Source organism: Antechinus flavipes, chromosome 2 (assembly GCF_016432865.1).
Source record: "Antechinus flavipes isolate AdamAnt ecotype Samford, QLD, Australia chromosome 2, AdamAnt_v2, whole genome shotgun sequence".
In the NCBI taxonomy this organism is placed as follows: Eukaryota; Metazoa; Chordata; class Mammalia; order Dasyuromorphia; family Dasyuridae; genus Antechinus; species Antechinus flavipes.
In genome coordinates, this window is record NC_067399.1 from 370,686,746 (window position 1) to 370,699,063 (window position 12,318).

The window sequence follows — 12,318 nt, forward strand, 5'->3', positions numbered from 1 at the left end:
ACATTGGGAAATGAATGTGGACTACTTGCATTTTTGTTTTTTTTCCCAGGTTATTTTTATCTTCTGAATCCAATTCTTCTTGTGCAAAAAAAGAACTGTATGGTTCTGTACACATATATTGTATCTGGGATATACTATAACATATTTAATATGTATAAGACTGCCTGATATCTAGGGGAGGAGTTGGAAGGAGGGAAGGGAAAAGTCAGAACAGAAGTGAGTGCAAGGGATAATGTTGTAAAAAATTACCCATGCATATGTTCTGTCAATAAAAACTTATAATAAAAAGAAAGAAATAAGAATTTTTCAAAAAGGAATAAAGGGAAAAAAAATGCCCTTCGCATCCAGACTATGCATTTTCAGTCAATGCCTGAAATTCTCTCCCTTCTAATTTCCACTTCCTGATTAATCTGATGTCCTTCAAGTCTCAACTAAAATTTCACTTTCTGCAAAAAGCCTTTCTTGGTCATCATCAATGCTGTTCCCTTTCCATTGAAATTATTTCTAATTTGTCCTGTTTATCTCTTGTTTGTTTCTGCCTGGTTGTAGTGGTAATATACTGCGGTGTCAATTTATATGGATTTATTTTATTGCTGGTAAAGGTTTAACTGGCTCTCTGAAAAAAAAATATGCAGGACACACATTACTTGCATTACCAACATTTTTTCACCTTCACTTTATTAAGGAGATGGTAAATGAAATAATAAATTAAGCACTGATTTGTAATATTCACAGATGTCCAAGGCATAAATACTCATATTGAAAATTTTAACAATGAACTTTGTGGTATGAGGTGGCTCCAGCACATTACCAATTTATTTTATCTCCTGCATCTTTACTGAAGTAATTAATTTTTCATTTGATTGTCTAGGGTTCTTTCAATACACCATGATGTCATCTGCAAAAAAGTAGTAAATTTATTTCTCCTTTGCTGTTTATTTTATTTTTCATTTTCTTCTTGCTAAAGGTTACATTTCTAGAGTTGTTTTAAATAGAAGTGGTGACCATGACAATTATTGCTTCACCTTGATCTTATTATAAAAGGTTCTACTTTGCATTCCCATTCTATGTATGCTAGTACTTAGTTTTAGATATAACTATTTATCTTTGAGAAAGGTTCCTTTATTATTGTGTTTTAATAGAAATGGTTATTTTTTAAAAGGTTTTTTTTGTTTGTTTCTTGATATAAACTCTTTTTGGTGGCTTGGGTGTTTTTTTTTTTGTGGGGGAAGGTTCTTGTTATTAAGTTTTCCTAATATTAAAACAGTACTGCATTTTTAGTATAAATCCAACCTTGTATGTAATCTTTGTGATATGTTATAGCCTCTGCTAATATTTTATTTACAATTTTGGAATCAATGTTCATTAGAGCTATCAGTTGATAGTATTTTATGTTTTGACTCTTCCTTATTAAGTTACATTGTCATTTGTTTTGTAGAATAAGTTTGGTAGAATTACTCCTACAATTCCTTTTTGGGGGCTGTTTTTACAAATATTGGAATTCTTTGAATATTTGTTAAAATTTGCTTGTGAATCCCTCTGGTTATTTTTTGTCAACATACTTTTGGCTTGTTCAGTTTCTTTTCTGAAATTAGGTTAAATTCCATATTTCTTGATCTCTTAATCTGGGTACTTTAATATTTTGGTAAATATCTATTTCATCTTGGTCATTATTGGCAAATAATTGAGCAACTTAATTTTTCCCCACTTAATGGTATTCTTTTTTTTTTTTTCCAGTTCTGTGTAAAGAGTTTTCAACATTCACTTTTTCATTTTTATCTATTTATTCATTCTTTTATCTGTCTGTCTATCCATCTAGTTAGTTATTTAGTTATTTATTTAGAGGCAATTGGGATTAACTAACTTAAGTGACAGGGTCACATAGGTAGAAAAGTGTTAAGTGTCTGAGGTCACATTTGAACTCAGGTCTTCCTGACTTCAAGGCTAGTGCTATATCTGTTGTGCCACCTAATTGCCCTCAATATTCACTTTTGTGAGATTTTGAATTTCCAAATTTTTTCCTTCCCTCCTTAACCCTGTTTGCCTCAGTTTCCTTATCTGTGAAATGAACTGGAGAAGGAAATGACAAACCAGTCCAGTGGTTTTTCCCCTCCCTCCCCAAAAGAGCAAGTAACAGTGATATAGGTTATACCTGTTCAATCATTTTAAACATCTTTCCAAGGTGAAAATAGGCTACTTTTATCCTCATTCAGTTTTCATAGTTCTTTTCCCAGTTGTAGACGGTACTTTTCATCCTAAGTGTACTGGAATTGTCTCAGATCCCTATATTCTTGAGAATAGCTAAGTCTTTCATAGTTGATTTTCACACAATCTTGCTGTTACTATATATAATCTGCTCACTTCATTTAGCATCAGTTTATTTAAGTTTTTCTAGGCTTTTCTGAAATTAGCCTGCTCTTAATTTCTTTTTTCTCCCCAATCCATTAATTTATTTTTTTTTAAAAAAGCTTTTATTTTCAAAACATATGCATGGATAATTTTTCAACATTGACCTTGCAAAATCTTGTGTTCCATATTTCTCCCCACTTTGTTCCCTCCTTTCCCCAGATGGCAAGTAATTCAGTATGTTAAACATGTTTTAAAAAGTTAAATCCAACATATGCATACATGTATATACATACAATTAATGTGCTGCACAAGAAAAATCAGATCAAAAAGAAAAAAAAGCAAAAGCAAACAACAAAAAGAGTGAAAATGTTATGTTGTGATCTCACTCAGTTCCCATTCTCCTCTCTCTGGTTGTAGATGGCTTTCTTTATCACAAGATCATTAGAACTAGCCTCAATCTTCTCATTGTTGAAATGCTGCTCATAATTTCTTATAGAACAATAGTATTCCATTATGTTCATATACCTTAACTTTTTCAATCATTCCCCACTTGATGGACATCCTCTCAATTTCCAGAGCAAATTAATTTCTAATAATATCTTTTATTTCTTTAATTTGTTGTGAATTCTCTATTTCATTTTTGATGCCAGTAATTTTGCTTTTCTCTTTTGTCAGATTAGCTAATGGTTTGTCTGTTTTCTTATTGCTGTTTTTTAAAATAATGAAATTTAGGGTAAAAAGCCTTGAAATATGTTTATATTTTAATGCTGAACTATAGACCAAATTTTAACACCTAAGTGAGCTATGTAAATTCTCTTTTTAGTAGGCCGATTCATTCAGCAGATTATATTATTCCCTAGATACAAACTGACTATCTGAGCCCTTGTTGTTTTTTTAAATCTTTCTTTTTCTTGTCAGTGAAAAGTTTTAGTAAATGAACTAATTTGCACATTGAGAAATCAATTCATAGAATGTTTTGCACCTTAAAGATGAAAAGTATTTTCTAATTAATTTGATTAATAAGCACCTTCTGTAAGCTGCAGAAATGATGATGTCGTTGGAAATTTAGGGAATAATTTAAATGATTAGAACTAGTTGGAGGGAGAGGTCAAGAGTAGGATAAGTACCAAAACTTAGCCTAAAAATATATTCTTAAGAATCTATATATTCTATTCAACATTCATTCTTAGATACTTTTCAGATTCAGATTACCATAAAGTTCAAATTGAAGCTCCTTCCAACTATTATACTTGATGATTTGTGAGCACAGAAATGATTTTGTTAGAAAACATGCATCAGTTTGTGCTTTCTAAAAATATATTGGGTAAAAAATGTAGAAAATAGTGTAGCAGACATGAGGGACTGTATCTAGATACTTGATGAATGTTCTTGACTGATTCAGCTCTTTATAGGGATAGACTATTTAAATGTTTTATGTTGTATTAGGCAGTGTGGTGTTATAGTAGGCTTCCTGAACTGAGCCTGGGTAACCTGAGCTGGCTTGACCAGTGAATTTCCCATTAACAAATTGGCCAACTGGCCCAAATAACCTTCACAAAGACATTTACTTAAAAGTAGGGGGTCAGGGATGGGATCCAAAGAATAGACACCAACTTAAAGTACTAGGGCCTTTCTTTTTATTCAATGATCACTCCTCACAGAAGTTCAATTCTTTTTAGAATTGATTTCACTTCTAGAGCCTACTAATTCTCCTCTGCCTAACTTTAGCAGAGCTAGGGTACAAGTCTAGGTTATTTAATTCCAAATGTAGTACACTGAATCTGCCAGGTAATATTGCCAACATTAGTATAAATGTTATAAAACATTTATAAATATATATATATTTTTTAATTAGTATAAATTCGTATACCCTCCCCCCCCAAAAAAAAATTCAAAAGCTGGTCATTAGCCAAGTAAGATCACTTTCATTCACTGTTAAACAGTATGATCTGCACTCAAAAATTTGGGTCCCACTCCTATCTAGACCACTTACTACCAATGTAACCTTGAGCAAGTCCTGTCTCCCTAGGCCTTAGCTTCTTATGTAAAGATAAGGGGGTTAGACTAAATCATCTCTGATATAACTTCTAGCTGAAATCCTGTGATTCAAAGGATGATTCTGGAAGCTAAAGAGTTAATTTTTGCTTTATCTTACTCCAATAAACATGAAGTAGTAGCTCAGATTCATCAACTACATAAATTAAAATGGTAAGGCTGGAAGAGACAAAAAATATCAATGAATGTTTACATCATCTGAAAGATAATGTTCTACAAAATCCTGATGTTCCATATAATAAAAACAGGAATTTGTAAGGTAATGTCAGCAATATTTTCCATCTAAAATATTAATTATAAAATTATATAAAAATACTGTGGTTGCTGTATAATTTGATATATATGCAGCATTTTAGATATGAAAATTACATTTTGCTTCTTCTATATACTATACATTTCCTAAAAACTCCCCTTCTGCCTTCCTAATTTAAGCTTAATATATTGGAAAAGAACAATAAAGAATAATAAAAAATCATTCTGAAGCTAAATTAGTTTGGGAAGCACTGACCTTGTACAAACCCTTAATTTTACAGAAGAAACTGGGCTCTAGAAAGGTTAAAATTACTTGCCCAAAAATCACAAAAGCTGATAATCAGTGACAGTCAGAATTAGAACCCAGGTGTCAGATAATCATTGTCTTATCAATTCTACTTAGTTAACACCTTGTAAGTTCTAGTACAGAGTTCTGACCCCTAACAACGTCTGAATAATAGATATATTTAATTAATTGAACATTTGCTTCTTTTATACTATTATCACATTTCAATAACCCCCTTATACTCCTCCATTTTAATAGATGGTCCTTGCAGTCACATCTCACAGTATATTTTGCTTCTCCAGTAGCTCATCTCTTTTATTAAGAGGATATTTCCTTATTGATTCATAAGGGTTGTCCTTACAGTCCTGTTTGGAAAAAATATGACAAGACCTTTTCCTAAAGGATTTTACTCCCAAGAGAAACTAAGACAAGATGCATTACACAAATGAAGCATCTTCAGGAATTAGATTCTGTTTCAATGACCATAACGGGGGGGGGGGGGGGGGGGGGGGGGGGAGGGGGGGGAGAGAGAGAGAGAGACAGAGAGAGAGAGAGAGAGAGAGTGAGTTTTATAATCTAAGCTAGTTTTTAGAGACTTGATATAAATTATTTAAATTTATAAGTCCTTCACAATGTTTTTTTAAAACACTACAAAATAATTGAAGCAATTTTTTTTTCAGGTATTCTATTTAACTATATACCTTGGCTAAAATGATTAGCTATCTCCTTTTGGATGCTTGCTGACTTTGGATTTTGTGGAGAAGTCCCTAGTTTTTAATGAATGAACAAAAAGAAAGATTAAAAAATATAGAAATTAAACCTTCAAGTAAAAAAAGGTAGCCTACTTATCAAAAATGAGGGTAATGTTATGATAGACTGTGAAGTCCAGGTTAGCCCCGTGGAGGCCTCAGAATCAGCCGGAATCAGGATAAGCAAAAGTCATTGGTCTTTAGGGGGAGAAGTGAAGGGGATGGACAAGACTGCCACAAGCTCTCCACAACCTCCCTTCTCTTCCTCCATCTCCAAAGTGACTCTGGCTCATCTCACTCTACCCCCTAATCTCTCCTTACAATTCTATTGAGCTAGCATTAACTGTGAGAAGAGAAATTCCAAACATGCTAATAGAGTTATTGTCCAATAGATAATTAACCTCAGGTGCTTGGTTGTCTGATTCAAGTGCACCTATTCAGAATTTCAGCCCTTTACATCAGACCATCAATCTTACCTAATTTCATGGTCTTGCAATTTATTTTTTTACCTGGCAGAAGTGGGCTTTTATATTAGAAATATATTGGTATCATATTGCTTGTCTTTTCAGTAGATTGGGGGAGGGCTTAGAAAGGAGAAAATTTAGAAAGCAAAAGTAAAAACAAAAAGGTGGAAAATAATATTATATGAGGTCTGGAGAAGAGAATTACAAGTTGCTTTGGGGGATTTGTGGTCTAAAGATTGTTTCCGCTAAAATAGCCAAACTTAAGATTTCTAGAGCCAAAAAGATGACTAAACAGATAGTACTAAATGTATGAGCTGTACTAAACATACTTCTTAGTAGGATTATAGAGCTGGCAGAACCTCATTTCTTTCTTTTAGATTTATACGATTTAAAATTAGATGGTACCTTCAGGTTATCTGGTCCAATGCCTTCATCCTAAAGATGAGCAAATCTATTCTTGGAGGTAATAAGTAACACTTGCAAGGATGCCTGATTTTCTTTTTAGTTTATCTTGTTTTCATACTTAAGGAATAGTTCTACTGTGTACTCCCATTTGTTAAGAAAAGGAGTATTTTTTCCCCTTTTTTGCCCAATTCACACAGCTCTCTTTTGCCATTCCTTAAGAGAATGAATAGAAAATTTAGAAATTTAGAAACCACAGAGAAATAGGAATAGGATAAGCCAGAGTGATTATCTGTATCATCTTGCTGATAACTTTTTTTTTTTTTGGATAAACTTTTGGTTATTAGGATTTTTTCATAAAGTGTCATGATTCTTTCTTTTACCCTTAAAATCCTAGACTTTCTATATATATATATATATATATATATATATATATATATATATATACATACATATATTTGGATTCTAAGTACTCTAGCAGTAAGATTCAGATGATAAAATCATTGCTAACAGTCTTTTTTTGGCATCATTTTGAGGTACAATTAGTCATTTTAAAATGATATCATTAGTTTTGTGTTATCCATGTATTCCATTGGGCTATTCTTTTTTTAAAAAATTATTTTAATAGTCTTTTATTTTTCCAAATACCTGCAAAGATAGTTTTCAGCATTCACCTATGTAAATTCACCTGTTCCAAATTTTTCCCCCTCCTACTCCCTCCCATAGACAGCAAGCATTTCGATATAAAACATGTGCAGTTCTTCTAAGCATATTTCCATATTTGTCATGCTATGCAAGAAAAATCAGATCAAACGAGGAAAGAAAAGAAAAAACATAAGAGGGGAAAAAAAGAACAACCAGTGACAACCCTCCCCCTCAAAAAAAAAAAAAAGTGAAAAGAGCCCCATCCATCAGAATTGATCATCACATAATCTTGTTGTTGCTATGTACAATTTTTTTTGGTTCTACTCACTTCACTTTGCATCAGTTCTTGTAAGTTTCTCCAGGCTTTTCTGAAATCAGTCTGCTAATCATTTCTTACAGAACAATAATAGTTCTTAACATTCATATACCATTATTTATTCAACTACTTTCTGATTGGTGGGAATCCACTCAGTTTCTAGTTCCTTGTCACTACAAAAAAGGCTTTTACAAACCTACAAATATTTTTGCATATTGGGTTCTTTTCTCCATAGGGTTATTATTCTTCAGTATATTTTTGTGATCTCAGAGAAGAGTACTGTCTTCATTGGTCCAGATGACATCCAAATCTTGTATGATCTATATTCTTCATAGATTTCCAACAAAGGACCTTTCCTGTATTGTTTTTTGCTTTACCTACCTCCTTTTTCTACTATACATTTGATTATTTCCATGTGCTGTCTCTTGTTTATAAGTCATCATTGGAAATATATCAGTTGTACCCTCATACATCTGTTTATTACTTTTGGGGCTTATTTGCAGTTTTGGTTTCTTAGAGGTTGTGATATTCTGAAATCTGCAACTGTAGAACATTACTAGGAGAACATTTATGTTCTAACCATTGGAAAATATTTACTGAAATAGGCTCATAACTCCCTATAGGTTTTTTTTTTGACAGTTCTTGTTCATGTTAATGGATAGATGTTTGTTAGATGAATAGATGGTTGTTGCTTGAGAATACTGTACATGTGAAAAAGATGAGAAATAGTGATGAAAGAAATACAATTAAAATAATCTTGGCAGTATTATATTTATTTTTCATTTTAATTCTCTTGTTATATTTCCTAAATATTTTCTTAAAAATAGATCTTTTTCTTGTCTTTGATCTGCTTTGGGGTATAGGCATAGAAGTGACATCTCTCTGTGAAAGGATATGCACAATTTAGTTTCAAGTAGTTTTCTAAACTGGATAGACCAATCCACATTTCTAAGAATATGTTAATGTGTCTTTGTTCCTGTAGCCCCTCCAACTTGTCATTTTCTGTTTTTGTAATATTCCGTCAAACTGATGAGCAGCCTCAGAGTTGCTTTAATTTTTATTTTTCTTATTATTGTCATTTTTTCCTATGGCTATTTAGTAGATTGGATTTTTTCCCTTTAAAAACTGCCTGCTCATATGTTTTGGACAGTTTTGCTTCTCTATCTCTAGTGCTTAGCATAGTGCTTTGCATCTAGTAAGTGCTTACTAAATACTTTTTCATTCATTCATTCTTGTACATTAGGATTACTCTGGCATCTGTTTGATGGATGAATTGTAGAAGAGATGAGACAGAGACACTAATTAGGAATGTATTACAGCAGCCTAGGCAAAAAAAAATCTCAACTTAGAGTATTTGGAATTGGAGTGGATTGGGAGCATGGAGTACAGAGATTTGTACTATATTTGTACAAATATAGAATTGACAGATCATAGGAAGATTGAGCATGCAGAAGTTTAGCTTTCACTAAACTTTCTCTTCTCTTTCAAGAAGAGAAAAAATATTTAGGTTTTGAATTAAGAGGAATGAGAAAATAGTGTCTTAGAGAAATTAGAATGCAAAGGAAAACTTTCAAATGCCTGTAATATTTCATCTGAAGGTAACACACCTTCAGATTAAACATTTTATTTATATTTGATTTTGTTCATGTCCTTGTTCCTGCTTTTGTCTTATTTCTGGTATAAATGAGCTACCTTCTATGTTGTTCTAGAACGTCCTATCCCCTTTGATCATATGATGTATGAACATCTACAAAAGTGGGGGCCCCGAAGAGAAGAAGTAAAATTTTTCCTCCGTCATGAAGATTCCCCAACTGAGAGCAACGAACAAGGTATGCATATTTATTTTAAACGAAAAGTTTGAAGATCTAAATTTTGTATTTACTCGTTAAACTTCCTCTCTCCCACCCCTAAAAATGACAAGATTGATTGTATGTCTAACATCTCTTTAATATTTGTCATTATAACCTGCAGTTGCAGTACTCAAGGGAGGAGGGGGGAAGGAACCTAATACTTCACAAGACACAACCCATTTCATTTTGGGATAGCTCTAATTGTTAGAAATTTTTTTTCTTGTAAGCTTTAGGTTTTTTTTATAATGTATTAGGGATGTCTGGAATATTGTTCCCTAAACTCTCTGATTTGTTTTACCCAACTTGCACTCACCTGACAAGGTCTGGCTGGGTTCCTAGAGAACGGTCGCTACCATTTGGTTTTTTCCAGACTTTAAATTTCCTAGGGGTTGCCTATTGTGAGAAAAGTACACTCCTTTTACATGTTATTTTACCTGTTGTGACTTTACTGAAGGGCTTTCATTTACAAAAAAGCAAACCACTAATAATCATGATACATTTAGATTTTAAACATAATTCTTGACTTAGTAGCAAATAATGACATCATAGTGATTTATATATCAATGTAAATGCAGATTAATAAATCTGTCACAATCCATACATAAAGCTGGGGTCACATTCTCCAGCCATTGAACTCGATATCTGTGGAAGAATGTGGCCACGTACTTATAGAAGCTTGGCAAGGAAATACTTCAGTAAGGAAAATTGATGTTCTTGAAGTGACTCACAACTCTGGAATTCAGGCTTTTAAAATTCACTGGTCCTTTTAGGAACATCTGTGTACCACAGGAAGTTGCCTATTTGCTAATTGCTCCCTTTCTAATCTAGTTGGGCAGATCTATTCTCAAATCAACAAAGCATTTGCAACACCATTTTTTAACCTAGAATTTGGGAAATTGTTCTTTAAAAATATTGTGATAACTACTTCAAAATAACTTGTTTCTTTTGTAATCCTTTATATTTTATATAGTTAAAAAAATTTTTTTTTCAGAAAAAGTGTTCATAGGTTTTATCAGATTTCCAAAGGAGTCTTTCACATAAAAAAAAGTTAAGAAAATTTGATTTGTAAGCTTTTTCAACTGAATTACCCTGAGAAAGAGTTATAGTTCTTAATTTAGTCAATATTTTCCTTTAAGGTAGCCTATTACAAAAGCTCATAAGCCTGGCTCTCTTTGGACAATGTAAGCAAGCCGGGACAGCTAGCTATTCACTTACTTGCTGCTTCTTAAGGAAGTTCTTACAGAGCTAACACCATCTTCACTTGGCAAGTTTTTTTTTTTTTTTCTTTCTTACTACTCAGAGCCACCTCAAATCAAAACTCCTAGTACTTAGTTCTTTTCTTTTAATTATGCAAAAACTCCCCTATGAAATCAAGTCTTATTTAGCCTTCCTGTAGTCTACAAGCATTCTTTTTTATTTTCATTTTGGATTTTAGCTTTTTAAATTCATGCAAAAATGATTTGAGGTACCACCATGCTTTGCAACTTCAAATATTGCAGTTTTCACAGCTCTTAGTTCTGTCTCTGAAATGTTTGTTTTTGCTTACATTTTTAATAAATAAAAGTTCTCCCCCATTCTTTAAATTATCAGACTATTAATATCAATTTCAAATAGAGAGGATAAGTGACTTAAATTTCTCAGTGCTATAGAAAATGCTTTAAGACTGTAGATTGAAACTGCATATTTATTGACTTGGAAAATTACAAAATAATGTTATCTATGTTGCATTGGAGTTTTATTTCGATAAATACTTTGCACATTTTAATCTATTGTAGCAACTTTTGCAGGTGAATTTGACACTGACTTTACAAGACAATTTCAACCTTTTATATTTATGTCATAGTTCTTTTTCTTTTCATCGTCATGTTGTATGCTAATTTGTAATCCTTCCTAAAATGTAGTTTCAAAACTGAACATGACACTACAAGAATAGGATAATCCAGGGAACGTTTATGACTTAATTTGTTCTGTATATTCTTTATCTCTCTCCTTAAAAAATTATTTTTTTATATTACCTTAATTTTCTTATGTCTTTCTCCTCTCCTTGCTAGATCATACCTCTCTCTCTCTCTTTTTTTTTTTTTTGGATCATACCTCTCTTAATGAAATCCAGTATTATATTAACTATTTTGCCTGTTGCATCATATTTTTCAGACACTGAGCTTTCAACTCACTAAAGCCCTCAGATTTTTTTGATCAACACCTTTGCAACCTGCTGTTCAGGGACATGAGAGGAAGAGTATTAAGTGGATAGAAAGTTGGATTTGGCCATAGGAAGGTGTAGGCTTAATTCCTGCTTTTGACACATTCTTCTCTTTGATCCTGGATGAGTCACTTAAATTTCTCAGTGCTCTAGGAAATGCTCGAAGGCTGTAGATTGAAGAACAGTTACTGACCTGCAGTTGTAGAATGATTTTATTTGGTAGTTCCATTTTCCAGTTAAAGCATAGGGTCAACCACTGTTCCTTTATAGCTACCTTTCTCTCACCCTCCAATCCTTCATGTTAGATTTGTAAAGTTGATTAAATTATCAGTATTAAAAATAAAAAGGGAGAATTCAGTACCAAACAAGAACTCAAAAGAATTATTGGGGGGGCGGCTAGATGGCACAGTAGATAGAATACTGGCCCTGAAGTCCGGAGGACCCGAGTTCAAATCTGGCCTCAGACACTTAATACTTCCTAGCTTTATGACCCTAGGCAAGTCATTTAACCCCAATTGCCTCAGCAAAACAAACAAATCAAAAAACCCAAAGAATTATCAGGAACTAGCCCAATTATATGCCAATAAAATCTGTCAATTTTAGTGAAATTGGTGTATATTTACAAAAATATAAATTGCCCAGATTAACAGAAATTGCAAATAGAATACTTAAGTAACCCTATCTTAGAAATAGAAATTGAACAAGTCATCAATGAACTCCCTAAAAATAAATTTCCAGGGTCAAATG

At 32.6% G+C, this 12,318-nt stretch overlaps 1 protein-coding gene across 2 annotated transcripts in view; it reads left to right on the top strand.

Moving 5' to 3' along the window:
- PPP1R13B (protein phosphatase 1 regulatory subunit 13B) overlaps positions 1-12,318 on the top strand; it is a 119,701-nt gene that overhangs the window by 47,478 nt on the left and 59,905 nt on the right. For both annotated transcript variants that reach the window (XM_051978279.1, XM_051978280.1), the window contains exon 3: positions 9,228-9,347. In XM_051978279.1, coding sequence (XP_051834239.1) covers positions 9,228-9,347 — 120 coding nt within the window. The remainder of the gene's footprint in view (positions 1-9,227; positions 9,348-12,318) is intronic.